A 23,735-nucleotide genomic window follows, 5' to 3' on the forward strand; every position below is an offset into this window, starting at 1 on the left:
TGTTTCAAGTGCTTCCTTTCTTAATAGTATATTGAGAAGGACATATTAAAGTTTTTCAGTCTTACTCTCTGTCCAACAGCTGCAGAATGTGAATCCAAATGATCTGAAATTGATATAAGACATGCTTGTAGAAGTATAAATAGTGTGACAACAATGCTTCTTATTCATCTGTCTTTTGTGCATTTTTCCCACATGTCGTACTTTTTGTATTCTGAACAATGAAATTCATTTAGGCTGTGATGAAAAAATGTTTTGTTTTCAACAGTGATATTCAGAACAGCCTGTATGAGAGAGAGAGAGAGAGAGAGAGAGAGAGAGAGAAGGAGAGAGTAACAAGGGGTGAGAGAATGGCTGTAATACAGCATGCAGAACACTGAGAGGAGTGGAATTTAAGCCACTGCATGTGTGCAAACTGACCAATGAGGAGCGTGCAGATGAGCAGGGGGTGGAGTCTAAACTCCACAGTGGAATAAGTCAATGGGGAGGGAGTTGGCGGTGTGTCAATATTCTGAGCCTTACAACGATGCAGAACTGACGCACTTGAACTCACCAAAGCCAGAGTCAGGACTTTACAGCTGGAGGGTGTGTGCTGTGTGTTCAACGGGCGCAGACCATCAGCACTGTCGGAGGAAACCCTTTTAAGCCGATTCGGTTTGGGACAGGACACCTGGCCACATCATCGTCTTTGACCCTCCATTACTCGTGTGTTGCTTTTTGTAAGATGAGATGTGTTACTGCAGCGCTACTATCTGCTGCAGCGGGCTCTTTGTCATAGATATTTCCGTACACTGTTTCCACTAGTGGGGGGGGGGGGTCTGTGTCACTGGAGTTTGCGGATGCACTTGCTTCTGCTCAAGGTGACAGCAGCACGGAGTTAAACCTCTGCTGGGATTCAATCTGTGAGGTGGTGAGATGGAACCTGCGTGGTGAGGGATTTGAGGGGCCTCAGAGGCCCAGAGTCGAGTCACTCGTCTCCGGGAACAGCCAGGGCATGGGCTCAACCTCTCCTCAGGAGCCCCAGAAAGACATGGAGGGCTATTACAACCTTTTGCTGGCAGGCTCCGAGCTAGAGAGCACACTGCAACGTGAGTATACTTTACCATTTAATCGTTCAAAACATACAAATTGTAAACCATTTGAGGGAGTCCTGGAAAGTCCCAGAATGTTTACATTGAATTATGTTTTTGAGTGGAATGGGTTATGTAGGGGAATTCTGGGAATTATTTTTACTGTATGCAAGGATTATGCTTGTTATTTATAGATATTTAGCTATAATTTAGATATGATGATCTGCATTTGTTTTACAAAATGGACTTTTGTTCTTTAATAAACCTACAGATCTTGTAGAAACATGTTTTCATATATGAAATGAGTATTGCAAAAAGTCTGATTTTGCAGGGTTAAACATGTTTGCTTTGGAAAGGCAAAGCCTTGCATGAGTGACAAATTTACATTTACCAAAAAAACAATTTTGGTTAGTAGTTACAAACTGAACTGCACAAAAATATGTTTGTAATCATGCCGTTTAATATTTGGGTCAAATGTGCAAAAAATAGACATTGAAGAGTACATACAGCAGCATGAGAAAACAGGTAGGAAAGCAGCAGTTCTCTCTGGCTCTGTGTTTATCAAATCAGATCAGCCCTAAAGCCACAGAATTTTCCTTAGACCATGAGTCAGCATCTTCTCTGTTTCCTGAGCTTTTCTTAAATAGATAAAAGCCGAACTTCAAAACACCGGATTCTGTGTGCTGTATATTTACTTCATCTTTCTTCTGTTCGTCAAGGTGTTTCCTGAAAAGGATTAAAGTTGGCAATGTGGCTCGGGTTCTTGACACCTGTCCTCATGTAGGGGTTGTGTGTGTGCGCGTCTATTTTGAAGTAATGCTGTGGAAAGGGGTTTGTTTATTATGTTGTAGTGACGTAAGTGTAATTGGAGCAGTTCTTTTCAGGTCCAGTCAAGTCCCGTGTACAGAAAACAACCTATTGAACACCTGTTTAGTGATTTGCATTAAAATGAACATCCTGTAAGAAAGACCTGAAAGGTATTTTATAATGTCTATACGAATGTAAATCTTTATTCAAAAGTAAATCAAATGTGTGTATGTGTTAGTACAGTGCAGTGAGTTAGGCTATTGAATCTGTGGAGTTAATCTTCTGCTTTGTATGGTGGTGCATTGGTGCAAGACACAACAAAATTGTTTTTTAAATATATAAGTACACAACGCCATTAGGCTACAACACAACAGAAATAAAACCAAAACACAACCGAATCGAGTCACAACACAACGGAATCAAGTCACAACACAACGGAAATGCTCCCGACCACTAGGGGGAACCAAAGTTCTCAGTGTTCTATATTTTTAGGGGCACATTCGGCACTTCCGTGCTTGGTTCAGTGCAGACAAAAGGGTTGTTGCTAGAAGGGATACAGCTACGGCCGGAAGTGGTGCAAAATCTCTGTGTTTAATAACAATAATTTACATTTACTAAAGCCTGCTCCAATTCTAAACCTAACCATATAATAATAAAAATATATGAATCAACTTTTTTCAGCGTGACAAAAATTATGCGGCATTGAAGAGGTAGCTGTATCCCTTTTAGTCAAAACCAGACAACAGCGGGAGCGAGATCCGGGAGAGCATTAAGGATTTTCACACTGATTATTTAAGCCGAAGACAAACATCCTAAAATTGGACTCAACAGACTTAACCACTTTTTCTTTCAACTGGAGCGTACTCTCTTTGACAGTCAGAAAAAAGAACACAACGACAGCGCTTCAGACCCCTATACAACATATTAAATGACTGATGACGACTGGACTTTCTGCTTAACCAACAAATCTTTTGATCTATTTACTGATATAGATGAGCAAGCTTTGCATTATTTTCCGGTTTCGTTAGTCATAAAACCGCAATGCTCATGTTTTTTAACACTTGGTTATGTCTTAATTGTTTTAGATGTTATGCATGCATAGTAAAGGTTAAATAAATTGGTAATATATTAAGGAGAGTAGTCTATTATTCGTAAAAGTAAAAAAACGAATCCATGCTAAATCCAGAACTTGCAAACTGAAACTGAGATGTTGTGTTAGTGGTTTTGTTAGCCTGTTTTGTTTGTGTAAATAGTAATTATATTACTATATAATAATGACAACCCAATGATCGCTTGAATTTGATTGCTTAGCCGTCTTTAAAACAAGGCTGTATGTTCTTATGTACCCTTACACACACAGCTTAAACAATAGCTTTTATTTCTGATTGACAGTTTATATTTAGGTAAAGATGGCTCTTCTTTTTTCATGAAGGAAAATGTTTCGTTCTAATTGCACCTGTTGTTGTGTGTTTTTCTGTATTTATAAATAATAAAACGTGTATTTTCCTTGAAAACAGCCCTATTTGTCATTTAAAAACATCTAATAATAACCCAACGATAGCTTATTCATTTGTCTGTTCCCCGTTTACAGCGCATTCATAATGTCAGTCACATGTGGCCATGGTAAATATAAATTAAGGCAAATATAAATTGCATGGTTAATATAGATTATTTAAGCAAAGGTTAAATGATGTATACAATTATTAATAAATGTGGACACAGCCGTTTACTTCAGTATTCCGTCTGACAATATTTAGCTAAAGATGGTGTAATGAAGGAAAAAACTTTGTTCTTAATGCACCTCGTTGCTGTTTGTTGTTCTGCCTTTACCACAAAAAGGAAGAAATAGAATAAAATAAAACTAAGTAATAAAACCTTTCCTTGCTCATCATTTCATTTATGATTAAATAGTTTTTTTGGCTGTTGTCATTAAAATTCTTGATTATTTCAATTCATATATAAAAATTACACACAAAAGAAGCAAAGCATGAAAAACATATTTTTATTTAATTCCGAAGTTATATGGCCTAACAAAAATGAGACAAATACAGAGAATTAAATAAAGAATACAAGTTAAAATACACGATATGTGCAAAATGTCATAGTAAACTGTGCCTAGCATGAGCGTCATACGTATTATTCATTACCGCAAAAAATGACTGCATATTTAAAATATGCTTAAACTTCAGGCAGGTTAGTGACCTTGAACGACCTCCCAAAGACAACACATTTTCACAATGAGAGACAGTTGAAAGGGCCATAACATACATTAGAATATCATGACTAGCCAATCAATATCAAGCATTCAAATGCGCAGTGTAATAAGTCTCTCATTTGTTTATATGAGATTGTTTTCCATTGACATTCCGTTTTCCTCACACTTTCGTTATAGATGCTTTACACAAACAAAACAGGCTTCCAAAACCACTAAAACGACACCTAGCAAAATGCGCACATCCTACCCGGCATTACTGTTACCCCATAGTGGTCGGGGGCATTTCTGTTATGTTATGGCTTTATGTCGTTGTATTGTAGCTTGATTGCGTTGTGTTGTGAACTTATATATATTTTTTAATTCGTTGTGTTTTGCACTAGTGGGCCACCATAGTTTTGGAGTCTGGATGCTTTTATTTTCCCAATCTCACATGTGCAAACATGGGAGCCAAAATCTATATAATATAAATAGTTTTATTTTGTCCAGGATACTCAGGATTTTGTCCAGGCTATATTAGTAGTAGCTTACCGAGTACAGTGCCCTCAAAAGGTAAAGTATTTGTAAGTTTTAATTTCATGTAAAATGTTTACATTTCATAAAACAAAATATCAATAAAAACATGCAGTTTAATCAGGGCAAGACCGTTTTTCAGATCAAATTTCACCATTTTTCAGATTATATTTACTTTAACCATACATTTTTATAGATGAATGTACCCCTTTGAAGTTACACATGACCACTTATAGAGTAACCATAGTTTTGATCCATCACATTAACTAATCTTTACATGTTTATTCTTATATTTGTAGAATTTATGCTTGAAATTGCAAGTGTGCTATCTTAATTCCAATGCAATGACATTCATACATTTGTATGTGTGATTTATAGAAACATTCATCCAGGGAAGTAACTGCTTTTTACTAATAGCAGAGAATTTAACTTAACAGCAGTACAGGCTTTAAAAACACAACTACAATAACATGTTCAGTGGTTATGAATTATTAATACTGTACTGCAGATTTATCTGAACAGAAGCTCACTTAACACAGATCTGTTTACCATGAACGCTGTAGTTGTGTTTGTTTTAAGGCAGCGGCTATTTGCACTAAGTGTAAATTGCAATAAATGCTATTTACACTAAGAGAAAATAGCAACAGACGCTGTTTCACGTGGCGTTACACTAAACACAAATAGCTGTATTTTGTTTGGATTATGTAGAAATAGTAGTAAGATGCTATTTACTTATAAATATTGGCAGCGTTTCAAGCATAGGTGAATCTGAACCCCTGTCGTACACCAATGGAGTCGCTGTTTCAAATGGCGTCGTTCTTACACTTTCTTTATTCCAATCACATTTTGGTGGGCAGAGCTAGTGCAAATAGTCTCTGCCAACAAGGCAGGCTATTTGTTCTCAGTGTAAATAGACACTCCAGTATTTTAAACAGACTATTGCTGTTTTCTTTAAACTCATCATGTAAGTGTGTTTTTCCAGTGTTGTTTTAGAGTAGTGCTTCTTTCTGAAGTTAACAGTGTCAGGGAGTGCTGTGGGTTTTTGAATAATGTGCCTGAAGTGACATTAGTGACATGGGAAAACAAACAGAGAGCTCTTGAGCAAATATTCTTTGATGGAGGTCAAAATTTCTTCCCTCAGTCACTTTCAACAACACATGCAATACTCACTGCGCTATAACTGTTAGATGATCATTCAATGTTACATTCAGCATTCATTATTTACTAGAGAATCCATAGGTTAAGTACAATATTATTTTCACATATTACACAGGACACATTCTAGTGTAAGTCCAAATGCCCAAAATAATCAACTGAGTAATGTAAACTTAAATTCATGAAAAAGTTCATCTTCCTTAAATATTTTAGGTTCCTGAAACACATTTTTACTTTTGTGTAAATATAATGATTATTTTTGTTTACCTTAATATGCTCAATTTAAGCGCATCAGAATTCATCTAAACAGTCACAAGCCTGAATCCACACTGTCCTGAATTGTCTGTTTTTGGATTCAATGTTCTGTTATAACATCAGTTTGTGACAATACTGATTTTAACTTCTTTCAGAGTTTTTTTCATTAATAGCATTTCTTCTTAGCTTGACTGTATAATTATAATATGATCACTGCATGCTTTCTCAATAACATTGACAATATGATGTTTCAAGTTGTAAAAAATAATTCAAATAATCTAACCTAAAAAGAATAATTTTCTGTATGTAACACTATACGTTGCAAAATGTATGTTTTTATCTGTTGCAGACACAGGAAATGTGTTGTTTGCGAAGTCACTGGAGACTGAGCCAATTGTGCTCCATTAAGTAATTTGAACACATCCTCTATTTTCTGCCTCCGCTTGTATTGTATTGTGGCTTAACACAAAGGAAACTGAGCTGCTGTCTGTCATGCTGGACTATAGTCTCTGGCTATAGTCCATTGTGGCGGCCTTGCAGACAAGAATGCATTAGACTTAGTGCACTTGTCTCACACGTCTCCTCAAACTCTGTGAGGTTAAATTATCAACATGTCTCTCCTGCATTTTATATAGCAGGTCCTTGTTGTTTTCAAAGTTGGACACTGGGTGGCGGTGTCTCGTGGTGCATGTTTCTTACTCCACAGCACAGATGCAACTCAGCAGCCAATGATTCTTGAGTTTTTGAGTTTATTTATTCATGACTCATCTTCATTATCTTCTCAGAGGTGACAGTCCCTGTGAGTATGCAGGAGGTGGCTGGCTACATTGAGAAACAAGTGGCCTATTTATCAGGTGGGGTTTATGTCCAAGATTCATCTACTCATTATCACCAAAACAATTATTATCTGATCTCTGAGAAAATAGCTTTGCGATATTGTTCATAATCAAAACCAGCAGGCGTACTAGACAATATATATAACCCATGGGATAGACAGAAGCATGTTTGAATAAAGGTTATGTCTATTTAGATATCATTGTAGAGTAAAAATTGCATTTGGACATATGGATTAATGGCTTGTCTCAGCATATTTTAAAATCTCCTAAATATAAACCTTTGAGATGTTATTTATAGCATAAACTCAAGGCAATGCCACTCATACTGTCTTTAACAGAGAGCTTATAACCTGATGTGTATTTTAATTTCAGGGGGTCGTGGTGAGGATTCTAGTGTCATCATTACTCTCCCAGAATGCTCTGCTTTCAGTGACATTCCCGAAGAAGCTCTGGCCAAAGTTCTCTCATACCTCACACTGATCCCGAGGTCTGTGTTTAACAAATACAACCCAGTCCATCTCACTGCAATGCAGTGCAGCAATACTCCCTTATGTATTCAGTTCACTTGCAACCAGCTTATACCCAAATTGAGCTTTCCAAAGAAATGTATTCGCCATGTGTAATGCGGTGCAGTTAGTATGCTGTGAACATTTTGAAAAGGTCTCACGCTGACACAATGTAGCACAGTGAGGTTACCTAAGGTTTCCAAGATCGAACTGTACCCTCTTTCAAATGCAGTTTTATATTCTTATGTAAACACATTGTAAATTATGGTAAAACAGTTACTGTGATGTATTTCACATGTTTCCAGAGCCCGGCAACCTGGTGTCAAATTTATCTTAATTTTAGACAGAAGATTGGATACTTGGACCTCGATCAAAACAGCACTTGCTAGGATTGGGGTGAGAGGCAGTTGGTTAATATTTCAGTGATTAAAATGTACCATGGTTTAACAATGGTAGTTTTGCATTTAATTTGAACTAAAACAACAAACATGCATTTCTATGAGCTCACAACAATAACCACAGTTTAACCAAGGTAAAAATGTGGTGAATGGTAATAAATCTGGCTTTAAAATCATGCCTACTGCACTTTTACAAAGTTAAAACCATGGTTAATTTTCATGCTATATTTCCTGTGTCTTCTACTTTTAATATGTATATTTAATTATATGTTTTATAAAATATGATACATATTTATGATTGATTTTATTAATGAATATACATTTATAGTATAAGTTGTATTAATTAATATTAACGTAATTTTTTATTTTTACTTTATTTATTTGTCTTAAGAGTAGGCTATATCTTTCCTTCGAGGAGTTTTCTATTGACTGCTGAACTAGAGCTGTCGGCATATTTAGTAGCTGTCCATGGTACTGAAGTTTATGTCTTCAAAGGAGCCACGATTCGTAAAATGCGGCATCTCTAAGCAAAGTTTCCAAATATATTAAGTACAGAGAAGGGAATGCATGAGTTAGCAGAAACTATGCGCAGGTTTTAACATGATGACGCTCTGGGAGCGAGAGAGAGGTATGAGACAATGCAGACGGTGCTGCCACCCTCCAGTGGCGCTGCGGCGATGGATTCTGCAGACCGCTCGCTGCACCGGGCACCGGCTCGCCAACAGAGAATGGGCGAGGTTAGGAGCGCCGCTCGTCCCTTAAAAACACCCGTAGCTATGATGAGTGAGCGAAACTACAGGCGAGGATGTCCCAGGATCCGCCGGAGCACGGTAATGTGTGTCTTGGTTAGTTTGTCAAAGCCTGAAGAGTTCGACCGAAGTTAAGTCAGACAGACATTAAGAATGCGGCAGCTGCGAATACAATACTGCGACGAGACGGACGGATTTAGCTTAGTCATTCGACTTCGGTCCGCAACCGTGACCATTATTTTCTCGTGAAACAGGAAGGTATTAGCGTGATTTAAAAGGCATCCGGTGTAGTGTTGTCGCAGACGTCGATGCTGTTTTGACATGCGTAAGGACGACTCAATGTCAAGAGTAATGGCCTTAGTAGCCTACAGTGAAATGCTTTGAGCAACTGTCTCGAAATGTGAGATTTTAGTGTTAATTGTTTCGATTTTTAGTTAATGCGAGAGTACGTCAGACAGGTTTATTCCCAATAGACGGGTCGTGTATTCTCGGTTCTGCTCTTGATCAATAACACGTGCACACGTGAGCTGGACCTCATACAGTCAGTGGAACATGGTACTTGAAATCTAGTTTTAGTGTTTTTCAACAGTTTACTTCGCTTTTTTGACGGGTTCTTTAGAAAACAATGAATGTCACTTGTCTTTCAGGATTGTTTAAGAAGCATGAAGAAATATACCTTTATCCATAAACTGTAATTCCAATTTTGAACTTTTACAATATAAGTTATTTATGCATAAAGTTTCCTCTACATTAATGTTTTCTGTGTTAATGTAGTTGAGATGTCAAACAGAGATCGCTGCATTCTGCATTATGATTTGCTATACTGAATTTTGGCACATTTCAACATCATTCTGATTCTTGGATCATTTCTATTGAAACAACATGGAATAGTTTTATGTTTAAAAATGCTTAATGCAGGGCTATTAGTAACACTCTCATCCTTTCACACACATTTCTAAATCTATTGAGCTTCTTCGCCTCCATCTCTTTGCCTTCTGGAGTCTATACTTTTAAAAAAAGGTGCTTCAAAAGGTTCTTCGATTCCATAGAAGAACCTTTTGGTTCCACAAAGAACATTTATCATCAGAAGAACCATCTTGTTTCACAAAAGATTCTCTGTGGCGAAAAAAAGTCCTTTAGATTATAAAAAAGTAATAAAGAGATAGTTCTTTCAACCTTTGAAAGAATGGTAATTTGTGGAACCACAAATGGTTCTTCTATGGCATGGCTGGGAAGAACCTTTTAAGCACCTATATTTTTAAGAGTGTATGTTTCTGCAACGAAATTGATATGACCACTCTTTCTCTCTCATAGGCATCATTCCCTGGAAACCTGCACTTGGTGTTGGTGCTGAGACCCACCAGTTTCTTCCAGCGGACCGTCACTGATCTCGGCTTCCGCTTTAGTCAGGAGGACTTCATGATCAATATGCCTGTATGAATAAAAATTCAAGATTTCTCAATTCTAGTCTATCTGAACCTCTGTACCATCCTGACCTGTATGTGCTCTTGTTGTTAAGGTGGTGATGCTCAGCTCTGTCACAGATCTACTGCGTTACATTGATGAGAACCAACTGACCTCAGAGTTTGGAGGCACTCTTGACTACTGCCACAGCAACTGGATTGTCTTGAGAACAGTAATGTTGGAAATGCAGTACCAAAGAAATAATTTAAATTCACAGGAATTCAACTTAAAATGTATTGCTTTTGTTCTTTGCAGGCTATTGAGAGTTTTGCGGTTATGGTAAAGGACATTGCTCAGATGTTGCAGGCCTTTGGCACAGAACTGGCTGAAACACAGTTATCAGAGGAGTGCAATGCTATTGAGCTCCTGCTGCTGTCTCACACTGAGAAATACAGGAGACTTAAGGTACATCACATCATAAAACTTTTGGTTTTATCAAGTTCTGCCCCTCTTTATACGACAGCAGAACATAGGTGTATGTGTGTTTGTTGTATATTGAGATTCAGGGGCCAGATTCACGAAACAGTTTTAAGACAAAATATAGGAAGTTCGTAAGAATGTTCCTAAGTGCGATTCTCAAACATATCTTAAGAAGTCTATATCTTATTTATTTCTTAAGAACATCTTAATTTTTATCATAAGAATAAATTACTTATGCTTTGTCAATGATGACACTCGCCTGCTCGTGAGGTAACTGTATATATTCATATATACAAAATACGTATTTGTGTAACAAGCACCTCGCATTCTTATGTATATACTGTATATTAGCATAGCATGTGATGTGTTAAACTGCATTTACAAACGCATATTAGCTAAGCTTAAGTAAGGGAGCTAAACCTTATCATTATTATATCAATATAAAAATTCCTCAATGGCAAGTTAATGTCAAAATGAGGATTCTGGCTCAATCCAATCCAATGAAACAACCTAATACATGTATTAAACATCTTACCTTTTGAGATTTAAGACACATGAGGTTGATGTTTAAGATGATAAGATGCTAAGATGATATTTAGATGATGGTTTTTGTTTCAAGAATTTTGATTCTTCTTAATTTTTCACCTAAAATAAATCTTGAGAAAAATGTAAGAACCGTCTTAAGAATTTTTTTCGGGGATACATAACATTCCTAAGAAAAAATATTGCAAATTAAGAATTGACTGAATGTTTTGTGAATCTGGCCCCAGGATGCCATCAAATCAGTGATGAGGGAGGGACGACAGCTGCTCTCTAACCTGGAGGCGTCAAGGAAAGAGGTGAACTGCGACACAAACTGGGATATAACCCAGGACTGGGACACCATGCAGAGGTATAAAGTCTGATACTAGTTTTTAATAGACTTGTATAAAAAGATAGTTGCAACACAATCCTGTTCTTTTTGTCTTGAGTGATGTTGAGGTCAAGCTTGTGTTTGTTTCTGCAGGCTGCTGGCTCAGCTCACTGACATGGAGATGGCTTTTGATGGCTTCTTCGACAAGCACCACCTCAAACTGCAGCAATATTTACAACTGCTGAGATATGAACACAACTTTCAGGAGGTGGCACATTGTTTAGATGTGGAAAGTTTAGATGAATACAACCTTGACCATTGCTTTGCAAATCTATCAAGCAAGAGCCAGCAATAGCAGTAATAATGAATTATGGGATTAAAGAAATTCTGTTATCATTTATTCACCCGTGTGTCATTCAAAACTTTACTCTTGCTATAGTGAAACACAAAGGAAGACATTTACATTTTTTTAAATGGGGACATTCTTTAAAATATCTTCTTTTGTGTTCTGCAGAAGAAAAAACGTTAAACAGGTTTGGGAAGGCATGAAGTTGATATGATAAAATAATTTGAAGAGTTTGGTTCCAAAATGAGATACATTCACTTTTTAAGAAATTTCTAAAAGCATGTTTTTATTATGTTATCATGTTTTTGTTGTGTTTTATTGTGTAAGATAGCACTATTTGGCAGTATTGTGGCTTAAATAAAAACCAACTAACTGCAGATATTAATTGGAATGCACAGTAAAAAAAATCAGATTTTTGAAAACTGAGTGTAAATTTAATCATTTAGCAGACGCTTTTATTCAAAGCAACTTACAGAGAGAGTTATCTCAATTTGGAAACAAACTCTTCATTTGCATTTTTGGGTGAATTATACCTTTAATAAAGAGTAATAGAAAATCTTAGGCAAAATTGAAACACGGAAAGTTAAGACAAACATTGCTAATAACAAACATTGTTTGAAGTATGTAATGTGGAGTATGTCTCTTGAATTCTCTTCCTGGTAGATGGAGAGCTCTTTAGAGAAGTTACGAGTTCAGGAGAGGAAGGTGAGCGTTACGGGAGAGTCTCTGCTCCAGACAGAGCAGGCCGCCAGAGAGCTGGACAATCTAGAAAGACGTGTGCAGGTAGCTGCTTAACGTCTTATGTTCGTGTTGCATGCGCGCAGATTCACTGCGGCGATCTTTCTGACAGAGGTGTGTGTGTGTGTGTGTTTAAGGACGAGATGAGCCGGGCTCAGGTTCTTATCCTGCATGGCCATCAGCTGGCAGCTGGGCATCACTATGCCATGGCTCTAATCATCCAGCGCTGTAATGAACTAAGACATCACTGTGACAATCTGACCTCCGCCCTCAGTACTAAACGCAACATGCTCTCGAGAGCACAGACTTTACTCCAACGCCTCGAAGAGGTAGAGTTATACACATTCTTTTTATTTTACACCTAAACAGGCACATTTTTGGGGGAATTTGATTTTGTACTTTCTCTTATTTGTCTTTCAGGCCCAGTGCTGGTGTGATGATGGGGTTTATCTCTTGGCCAATCAACATGTGGATACATTTCAGTCCAAAGAAGGTGCACAGACTGTTCTCAGAGATATTGAAAGGTTCCAAGAGGGGGCGCCACCTCTCCTCATTGCAGGATCTGATGTGCTCTTTATGGAGTATGAATCTGTGCTCACTTCTTATCTGCAGGTAAATACTGACAATGGGTGACTGTTCTTAAAAACAACATTTGTGCGGGAAAGCATCCTTTTGTTATTGCTTTTATTTTAGAGAGTAGCTTTATTCATTCCTCATAAATGGCTTTTTGGAAATGTCATAATGAGTGTGTTATCTTTTCTGTGTTTCAGGCTCATATAGAGAGGACATTTGAAAAACATAGCTCAGTGCAGTCTTTGATTCAGTGCAGACAGAGCTGCCTGAGGAAACTGGCAGACAAACATGTACGGCCAGTCCAACTGGTGGCCCCTCGGCCAGAGAACCCACCACGCTCAAAATCTCCCCTCTTCTCCCCCAAACATGGTATTTACCAGTCTAAATCCTTGGAAAAGGCCAAATTAATTTTAAACACAAAACATTTACCTGAATTACTTAAAAAAAGGTTTCGATATTCACAGATATTGTTCCGAAATATTTCAAATTAAAAAATGTGTTAAAGAATTCATAACATTAAGGCCCAGTTTCACAGACAAGGTTTAAGGCTAGTCCCAGACTAAAATGAAGGTTGGACCTGTCTTGAATATAACTTGCCCTGAAATATCATAAATTATATCAGGGCCATTGTTTTGTCTCAAGATGTAGACCAGTAATGTATTTTTCTTGGCATTTTTATAAAAGCGACATAAATATCTTCATTCAACTAACACATAGTCCTGGCTCAAGCTAAACCATGTCTGTGAAACTGGGCCTTAGTCCCGGTTTAATTGAAATAATTCAGTTTAATTGAATAATTAAAAATTCTAATTTAAAGGTTAAACGGATAAGAACTGAATAGGTCTGTCACTGAAAAACAAATTGTTTTTTAACATGAAATTGTTAACAATTGTGAAAAATTCGCACAAGTTGAAAGATACACATTTAACTTTTTTTGTCATGATATGCAATACATTGATTCCTTTACACCCCTACTTTTTTATTATTAACCTGATTTGCATATTAATATTAACTTTTCTTTTCCATCTGCTCTTCTATTTTAAAAAACAGATTTCAATTCCGGTTTAAAGTTCACCTTTGACCTCCCACTGCCAGGCAAAAAAACATCAAGAAAAAGCCCAAACTCCAGAAAGGTAAATGCCCCCTTTTTCATGTATTTTCAGCCTGAATTCCAAAACTTTCTTTTAACAATGATACAATAGTGTTCATCTTTCACAGCCATCATATATTGTGTCTCACTGTGCAGATCAGAAAAACAATAAGTAAAAGAAAGATTAGAAAGGATGTAAAATAACAAGTGCAGTATGTGTTATTATTGTAAATAAAACGTGTTTTGTCTGTGTGAGCCAGATTGAGGTGATTCACGACTATCAGACCTCCATCTCTCCCCCCTACTGTATAGATGGAGAGGACAGTGCTGAGCTACTGAAACGGTTTGTCTGATCTATGACTCTAAAACTTTATTTATTAATTTTACTATATATATATTAATTTGATTATTGATTATACTTCGGCTTAAGATAAACACTGTCATGTCTGATGTTACTTTAAATATGTGTGTGACCTCACCTCAGGCATGTGATGAATGAGCTGATAGAGACAGAGAGGATCTATGTGGAGGAGCTGCTGGCAGTTCTCTTGGTAGAATGACCTTCATTATTATTTATACGTAAACCTTTATTTATTTCTGTAGTTGTTGCTGGTTAAAGTTTGAGTTGGTGATAGGATGGATTAGACCATTAACTGCTCCTTAAAATGTTCGCCCATTTTCAGCTCCACACACACCCCTGTCATTGAAACTATTTAGTAAAAGCTGAATTTTTATATTAATAGCAGTTAATCAATTGAAATGACACCATATTCCATTCTTGTTTGTCTGGTTTCTCAGGGCTATAGGGCTGAGATGGACAACCCAGCATTCGCTTCGCTTCTGCCAACAAGTCTTCGCAACAAAAGAGACGTGCTGTTTGGAAATCTACCTGATATCTACAATTTTCATAGCAGGCAAGACCACCCTTAGATCCACACAGAAACAACAGCTGCAGAAAGTATGATTCTGTTTCATGTGAGATAAAGCAGAAAATCCATGAACGTACACTCTTGGTTTCTGACTTCAAGACATCTTCATAACCCCCCAATTTGAAATAAAACGTATCAGTTTGTGCAGCTGTGTGAAACCGTCTTGCCTGCTGGGTCTTCTTCCCAACTGAGGCAAATTGCCAAATTGGTTCACTGCAGGACGCCGGTGTGCCAATTAAAGCACTTTAATTACAGCTAAATGGCTGTTGGTCAAATAAGGATTTGATTAAGCCAATGAGAGTTCAGGTGGAAGGGGGCACGTCGCCAGAGAAGGGGGCTCTGACAGACAGCTGTGTGACCTCTTACTGTGTGTCTCTCAATCTTGTCAATCTATCGCACACAGAAAAGCTCAGTGTGACTGCAAAATAAAGAACCTGAGTTGCTGTTTCTGAATCTAACTTTTGCAAACTAGATATTCTGCATAAATTCTGTGTTCATCCTAGATTTAATGCATATTACATTTTTTATGCATGAATGCATCAGATTCTGACATTTTTGTTGAATGTAGTTATGCAAATGTTATTATTCTCGAACTAATTAAAAGCATGAGACTTTTTCTTTACGTTGTGTATTTACATTTTGTGATTTTTTTAGAAAACATAAAGGTTCTATATAGAGATTCAAATGCAATATGCAAAAACACTTTCAAGCTAAATATCTCAAAACTGTAGATAGAACCTTAACATTTCAAGGCAACCATTTGTTAATATCGTACATTTTATCTTTTAAGTTAAAGTTTACAAGATAAAACGCAAAACAAACACAAAGATGAACTTGAACATATTAATATTGTGCCCATGATAGTGGCGTATAGTGAGAATCTGAGATTGTGACAGTCCTATTGAAAAGCAAATAATACAATGCAAAAGATACAATGTACTTTCAAAGTAGTTTTTCAAACATTGATGTCAACGTGTCTGAATTGTGTCATCTCTGTTCTACAGTGTCTTTCTACAGGATTTAGAAAGCTGTCTAGAAACCCCGGAGGCAGTAGGGGCGTGTTTTCTGCAACGGGTAAGGGATTCATGGCATAGTAAGATCAAGTGATTCTCCTGGTGTCTTTGCAACACATATCTAACACACAAAATCTGTATGTTTTCAGAAAGAGCATTTTCATTTATATGAATGTTATTGTCAGAACAAACCTCGGTCCGAGTCCTTATGGAGACAGTTCTCGGACTGTCCGTTTTTTCAGGTATTAAAAACTTCATTGGTGATCTACACTATCCGTTTGCATGGAAAAACAACGCTCCACTGTTCAACTAGAGCAGTGTAGATCTAAAAACTGAGATGTGGGCTGTTTATTTCAGGAATGCCAGAAGAAACTTGAACACAAACTGGCTCTTGACTCATACCTGCTGAAACCAGTACAGCGCCTTACAAAGTATCAGCTCCTACTGAAGGTATTGGTATGAAATGTTATATCTAAATTTAGCTGGTGAGGATTACACATATTATTTTCTGATCTTAGATCAGTTGATATACATTAGTTATCCTGTGCACTTTTGTTTGACAATAGGAGCTCTTGAAGTACAGTTCAGGTTGTGAGAGGATTTCTGAGCTCCAGGGGGCGCTAACAGCCATGCTGGACCTGCTGAAATCCGTCAATGATTCAATGCACCAGATTGCCATCACTGGATATGAGGTAATTTTTTTTAAACGTGAGGGGATAGTACACCCAAAGATTAAAAATCTGTCATCATTTACTAACCCTCTTGTAATTGTCAGACCTGTATGACTTTCATTCTTCTGCAAAACACAAAAGAAGATATTTTGAACGTTTACATGCTGTATGTTGCAGGGAGATCTCTGCGATCTGGGCCGTGTGTTAATGCAGGGCTCTTTCAGCGTGTGGATAAGTCATAAGAAGGGTCCGACTCGCGTAAAGGAGCTGGCCCGCTTCAAGCCCATGCAGCGACACTTATTCCTACACGAGCATGCTCTACTTTTTTGCAAAAGGCGAGAAGAACACGGGGAAAGCGCTGATAAGACCCCCTCCTACAGCTTCAAGCACTGTCTCAAGGTAGCACCACCCGTTGTGAATACATACCTGTATACCATCTCGAAAGCAGCCCTGCCAGAATCACATCTGCATGCATCACTGAATGTCAGGCTGCTTGCTCGTGATAACATGACAACTGCTGCCATAGCTCCATCTGTTTATGCCTTGATGAAATGTTCTGTTAAATCACAGGAATGCACAGATACTGTATGATGTATGTGTGCTTTGTGGGTTTAAAATACTTGCTCTGTTTATGCTGGCAGATGAGTGCGGTAGGCATTACAGAAAACGTCAAAGGAGACGTGAAGAAGTTTGAGATCTGGTACAGTGGGAGAGAAGAGGTCTATGTGATACAAGTAAACACATTTTAAGTGATAATCACCCCCCAAAGAATTCTGTCAATTCTGTGAATCCTTTAATAGCATTACCCATGAGTGCTATTGCATACTCTTGCTTTTTATTCTCACAGGCACCCACAGTGGAGGTGAAGATTTCCTGGCTGAACGAGATCAGAAGGATCCTGACCAACCAGCAAAAACAACTCAAAGGTCTGATTTTCCACAATTGAATGTGCCTGTTATTTTTCCACCGCTGTGTACTTTGAGTAATCTGCTGTCATCTTCTCTCGTTGCTCTAGAGGAGTTGTGTCATTCCGTTGCATACTCGGAGCTGTCTCCTCCGCTCTCTGTGAGGTACGAATCCACTGCAAAACATTAACCCTGAGATCCTCTAAAATTCCTGATTGAACCCTCAACATGGCCAATCCCTCTTTCTTCTTGACCCTTTGGCTTAGATCAGCTTTCAGCTGCTTTTTATACTGTATTAAAGCTCTCTGCTTTTACGGCCTCTGCTTTAGCAATGTGTGCATCTTATGTGTAGGCAGGGTCCAAAATTAACTGCTTGCCACACCTGGCAAGTATATAATTGCTGCCGGGTAGAAACCTTTGTATCTCCAAAACTCTTACTTTTTCCAGGAAATAGAAAAAAAACATTGCATTAACAGACCTCTCAGTTTAGAACAATTCGATTAATTCTATGCAAATGAATGTGGCTTGCTTTGGCACTGCTCCTCTATGCAATTGAATCTGGGTTGCCAGATCTGCACAATACAACCAAGCAACCTAGCTCTTTCAAAACTAGCCAGAAAAAAATCTGACTTGCAACCAGCTTCTTAATGTTTGTGGGCGGAACGCACATTAATCCATGCAATCTGGATAAAGGTTGCAGTCTCCAGCCTTAAACATGGTTTTGTCAAACTTGACCATTTCTTTTTAATGCTGTTTATTAGTTATATATTTGCATAGCACACAGATAAACATGAAGGGTTACCAATAGTCAGGATTTATGAAAATATTGAGACCTAGAAAAACACCCAACAGCGACTTGAGAACATTTATTAATGGTGATTCAATTGTATTTATTTATTTATTACATGATGCATTTGTTTATTTTTTTATATACTATAAATATAGTTGAGCCTTAATGACGAAAACATCAGACTACACACCGTATTTTTGATTGCTTAATATGAAGAACGTTATGCACAAGATTTGCATAATTGAATTCTGTTTACTCTATGCTATCAAAAAATGCTGATAAACACACCAGTATTGACAACATTGGGTATTAATGTACAAATTTGCTATGTTGCTTAGCAACCACAACTTGATAGAAGAACTAGATAGTAACACAGTTGATGCTGTTGTGTTTTTATTTTAATTCACGTTATTTAGTTTTAGTTTGACCTTTATTGTCATTGCATGGTATACAACGAAATTTGACATCTCTCATAGAAAAACAAACTGTATTCATCAAAGTAAATCATTTAAGAACAATAAAAACAATAAAAGTAGTTAAAGTGTCTAGTGCATGTTGTTTAAACAATATTGCATACATCTCCGTTGTGAGTTATTAAAGCAGCTGTGGGAGGACAGAGGCACGGGAGAGGCAATTCAGTTCAAAAATGGCTGTTGGGTAAAAACTATTTGCATCTGAAGGTCAAACTAACATTTTTTTAAATCTGACTTAAACCATGCAACATTGCAGTTACCGACCTAATGTTTTGACTCTTATATGGACCCTCATTAAATGTTGGACCCTGTGTGTTAATTTTGGACCCTGTGTGTAAGTCTGACATACAGTATATTTTGTATTTGCCCATATGGTATCTGTACACATTAAGTACTGTACGTGCAATTATAGCAAATCTTGAAAAGTGAAGTACTGCACTTGGGAAGTAGGTGAAAGTATAAAGTGTAAGAAGTTCCTGATGATGATAATGATAGAGCCGCTATGTATGGTTGCCTGTCCTCCTGCAGGGCCGTGCGGCCTCCCCGTGGCGTCCTTAAGGGCTGCCTGCCCCGTCTGGACCTTGTGTCCCTGTCGGGGGGCGTGTGTGTGTGCCTTCGCGCTCGGAGCCCACGTCTCACTCGCCCCTCTCAGCGACAGTGACGCTCAGTGGTAAAGCAGGCTGGAGAGGGATCTCTCAGATCTGTGCTCCGTCACATACCGGCCTGCCGCAGCCTCACTCTAACCACCATCACATACTCCACGCCTCCGATCACATCAGTAGTGCCCCGCTCATCTGTAGAACAGGGGGAGGCTTTGCAACCTGCATCTGTTTTGCATGAAATGCAAACTGAATTAAGCACCGGAAGAGTTTGGCTGTTGAAGAACGCTTTGTTTTGTGGGATCTCGACGGGCTGTTTAGCAGTTTATTGACAAAAGAAGACTGCACCTCCTTACTTTCACTTCATATTCGTCAGCATGTCTTCAGGCTGAAATGCAGGGGCATAGGAACGGTCTGAAAAGTGTGGGGGGGGGCACATTATATACCTCACCAGCTTGACTCATGTGAGATATAATGGTTTCTAGGCCCCTGCTGAAATTAGACTGCCATCTCTCCATTTCTGCCAGCTTCTTACATGGATTATATTGAGTTGATGGTTGGTTTGGCTTTGTTTCACACAAGTTGTATTGTGTGTGTATGTGTAAACGGTTATTGACTGTTGTGCTCTGGTCCCACAGCAAGCAGCCAAGAGCGTCAGTCAGCTCAGAGGGGAGTGAGTCGGGTCACAGCAGTCCAGACCCACTCACATGCTCAAACCAGCTCCAGCGCAACAGACGGAGTGAGTATTACAAAAGTCTGTTTACGCAAATCGTGCCACTCGGTTGCCATGTTTGCAATGCCTCCGGGCAGCTATTTACGCCCACATTCCAATCTACTTGAATAGGGGAAGGCAGATTTCTAAAATCGCTGGCAAAAATCTAAATTAAACAGCATATTTCCAACCAATAATTTAACATGACTTGAACTGTATCATAACTTTGTTTTGCTAAGCTAAAATTGCGCTAAAAATCACCTTTTTCAAGTTCGTCTCGTCTACTGCGCCTGGCAAGCGCCTCACGAAAGCCCTGCCTCAGAGAATCATCAGTCTTTATTGATTGATGATTGGCTCGTTTTACTGGAAGGCGGGACTTCCTTGGCTAGAGCGGCCATATTGAGCGCTGAATTACCCTCCATTCATTGTAATGGCAATGGCGCATCTTGTTAATATTAATATCTTTGGTAATACACATGCACACATGTATTCGCTGAAATACTATAATTCTCTACTTTAACTGCTGTGTGTCATGTCAACATGAAAGGGGATTTCTCTGTGATCTCTCTTTAAGCTCCTATACGCTGCAACAGTTAAACCAATGCTGATAGCTTAAATATATTGTGTGTGAATCAATTCGAATTTTACATTGAAATGTCTGCATGTGTGATAGGCTGGCCGGGAGCACCCTATTCTGTAGATATCTGTGAAGGTCTGGAGGACTGGAGTGGAGCAAACAGCCTCTCTAACCCGTCTGACACTGAGGAGGAAGACACAGCCCATCTGGTATGAGTCGTTCGTCTGAATATCAAAGTCAGTTGTGTGGCGTAGCATGGTAATTACGCCTCCTGTTTACTTAAGGTACCGGGCAGATACAGAGCTTTCGTCGACTGGCGGTCAAACGGGCAGGATAATTTGATCGTTAAATGTGGTGATATCATACAGCTGGAGCGTGAGGAGAATGATGGCCAGTGGTGAGTCGTAAAGGCTTTCGGGCAACTGTCGGAGGGTATGAGCATATAGTGTTTTGTTTATTGGTGCGAATCAGTTTAGTTGTGTACTTTTGCAGGCTGGTTACAAATCTATGTCGCAGACTAGAAGGCCGAATCCCTACTGCCAAACTCCAGGAGATCCTGGGAGATGGCATGAAAAATCACTCCAGCAGGCTGGGAGGTGAGAGAACTTCTGGATATGTACAGCAGTGGTTCTCAAACCGGGGGGCACCAAAATGGATCTGCAGGGCCAAAGTTTTTGTAGTATTTAGTGAATTATAGAGATTTATCATACATTTTATGTAATCAAACACCAGAACAATAAGCCCACCAAACAAAATAATTGATGTCCCAGCATTGTATAACTGAATATATTTTTGGTTTAATTACATTTCTTTAAGATTTTAAGTCTGCACACTACACAAAGGGGCCTTACAACAAAAAAGTTTAAGAACCACTGATGTACAGGGCTTAATTTACTACAGTCATGTAATTGAATTGTCACATTTATAACAGAATTGTCATTTCCATAACGGACTATATTCCCTATAAATGGCCTCATTAAAATTTTACTAAAAACTGTTTTGTGGTCTATGAAGAACCATCGCTTTTTCATTTTTTGGGTATTAATTGCTTCTGAAATCAAGTATGTTGTCTCTCAAAAACATCATTTTGTGTCACGTCCATGCCACATGAACTTTGCCACCTTTTAAAATAGAAAACTTGTGCATAGACTGATATTTTTCTCATGTTTGGATATCACTGTATAGATTTAATAAAATATAAACAGATGATGTGATATATGACCCATGACCCTATCAGTATTGAAAGCAGTTTATTTTTCATATATTAAGTCAAATGTAATGTTGGTATGGAACTTAATTAATAATTTATTGTGTTTTAAATCATTGACACTGTGTTTATCTATTTATTTGATTGTCATCTGACATGTTTTCCTTCCAGACCCATGGAACCAGAAAACACGAAAGCTCAGCTCACCATAAAGGAATCATTCAGCAATATCTTGAACCTTCATCCTTATGAACCTTATGAATTCAGACCTGAAAGGCAGGATGATATTCTGAATATTTCAACGTTCTTCCAGTGTTCTTGTACTGATCCTCACCGACAGATGCTATCAAAACGCATCGCAGCTGTTTTTAATACTTCGAACCATGAATGTGTGGATGGTCATTTTACAAGTGATCTCCAGCTCCTCCAGATTTTCCTAGAGAGTGCTCGTAAAGATCTTTTCTCTGCCTGAACACTTCAGTCCTCCTGACTTGATGAAACTTTGAAGATTTTCAAGTTCACTGGGATTGTACCAATAGACTTAATACTTGTTTTTAATGACTCAAGGCTCATGAAAATCTCTTCGTACTTGACATGTTGCTGTGTTCACAGTAAACACTCTCATGGGCCTAAGGAGACATCTTGTTCGTAAAGAACTTGGATTTTTTTATTTACTTGTGTGAGTTTGTTACCTTGTACTGTTATTGTTGTCATATTTATCCTCTTGGAACAGAAAGAGCTCTCTCCCTGTGAGCTTCAATGCCAAACCATGCAGTGCCATAACGCCTCCTTTTTCCCAGTACTTGAGCTTCTCGATTTATTTAATGCAGAATTTTTGCACTAGCTTCTATTACCTCAAAAACATTCTTTATAAAGCACTTTATCCAGGGCACACAAAAAAGCTTTGTGGCTTTTGCATCTCTCTACAGCTTTAAACCAGTAAGTTTTTGCATGCCTTCAAATCTTACCTCTCTTCAATTTGGTGAATGTCCTTTTTTGGGCACTTTACATGCAGAATCTACTCTGCCAGCTTAAAGACTTGTGGCAAGAATGTAAATGTTGACTTTGAGACCACAAAATATTGTAATTGAACGTTGAATCATACGGAACAAAAAACAATTTTTAAACGAAAATGTGTGTTCATGTGTGTTTCCTACAGCCATGACAGCATGTGCGAAGGCAAAATCAGAGCTGTGTTGATGGAGCTTTCTTATTAAGAGAGATCATACAGAAAACATTAAATATAGCCAGTGTTTCGAATGCTTCATTAAGTATTGATTGAGGACTTATATAAATGTATTACATAACATCGTGCTCCCAGTTGGAGGCCTGACTTTGATATACCAGTGTTTGAAGTGGAAATAAGCCGCAAGCAGCAGTAGGAAACGTTCTGGAGTACATATCTCTTATGCTACTCATTTATTTATTTTGCTATCAAGTTGTTCCCTTCCGGCGTGGAGCCACATGACTCCAAATGGAAAGTACAACGTACTATAAATTAACCTTCTGTTCTTTAAGCATGTTTGTGCTTATTTATCTACGATTTCAGATGTTGTTTTTAAATCATTCGTTTTAAAGTAAGGTACATTTATTGACGGTGTTATAATTGTAATGACACAATATGTTTGAATTTGGACAGCCTATAGAAATTATAAATATACTTTTTTTCATTTTATAGTAATAGTCTAATAGCTTTATCACCAGAAACACTTTCTCTACAACACCCCTGATAAGAGTTTAGAGTAAAATAACAAATATGAGTCCTGGAAAAGATATCACATGGGGAACTTGTTACAAGGGTTAAATCAAATTTCTTGAGTGCAGTCATAGAAAATGTTTTTTTTTCTACCAATGGTTTTTAGCATGTTGTTTTTAAC

At 38.0% G+C, this 23,735-nt stretch overlaps 1 protein-coding gene across 2 annotated transcripts; it reads left to right on the forward strand.

Moving 5' to 3' along the window:
• Positions 1–536: 536 nt before the first annotated feature.
• mcf2a (MCF.2 cell line derived transforming sequence a) lies at positions 537–23,115 on the forward strand. Of its 2 annotated transcripts, XM_079479268.1 has the most exons (30): positions 537–1,085; positions 6,795–6,863; positions 7,218–7,332; positions 7,657–7,747; positions 9,813–9,932; positions 10,018–10,134; positions 10,218–10,367; positions 11,153–11,274; positions 11,389–11,503; positions 12,245–12,364; positions 12,457–12,648; positions 12,740–12,931; positions 13,090–13,261; positions 13,943–14,025; positions 14,243–14,325; positions 14,467–14,533; positions 14,781–14,896; positions 15,916–15,985; positions 16,074–16,166; positions 16,282–16,374; positions 16,491–16,616; positions 16,773–16,994; positions 17,237–17,329; positions 17,443–17,521; positions 17,611–17,665; positions 20,001–20,101; positions 20,748–20,860; positions 20,936–21,048; positions 21,144–21,247; positions 22,030–23,115. In XM_079479268.1, exons 1-30 carry the CDS (start codon positions 992–994, stop codon positions 22,068–22,070), a joined length of 3,321 nt encoding a protein of 1,106 aa, XP_079335394.1. In that variant the 5' UTR covers positions 537–991; the 3' UTR covers positions 22,071–23,115. The 2 variants fall into 2 exon arrangements, with proteins under 2 accessions (XP_079335394.1, XP_079335395.1); XM_079479269.1 differs by lacking the exons at positions 537–1,085; positions 6,795–6,863; positions 7,218–7,332; positions 7,657–7,747 and adding an exon at positions 8,418–8,579.
• Positions 23,116–23,735: the final 620 nt, after the last annotated feature.

This window comes from Barbatula barbatula, assembly GCF_947034865.1.
Source record: "Barbatula barbatula genome assembly, chromosome: 18".
In the NCBI taxonomy this organism is placed as follows: domain Eukaryota; kingdom Metazoa; phylum Chordata; class Actinopteri; order Cypriniformes; family Nemacheilidae; genus Barbatula; species Barbatula barbatula.

Excerpts from the sequence above, each read along its gene's own strand:
- mcf2a (XM_079479268.1), top strand. The coding sequence starts at position 992 with ATGGGCTCAACCTCTCCTCAGGAGCCCCAGAAAGACATGGAGGGCTAT. Across the intron at positions 10,135-10,217 it reads ACTGGATTGTCTTGAGAACA|GCTATTGAGAGTTTTGCGGT; the intron begins GTAATGTTGGAA and ends TGTTCTTTGCAG. Across the intron at positions 21,049-21,143 it reads GAGGAGAATGATGGCCAGTG|GCTGGTTACAAATCTATGTC; the intron begins GTGAGTCGTAAA and ends GTACTTTTGCAG.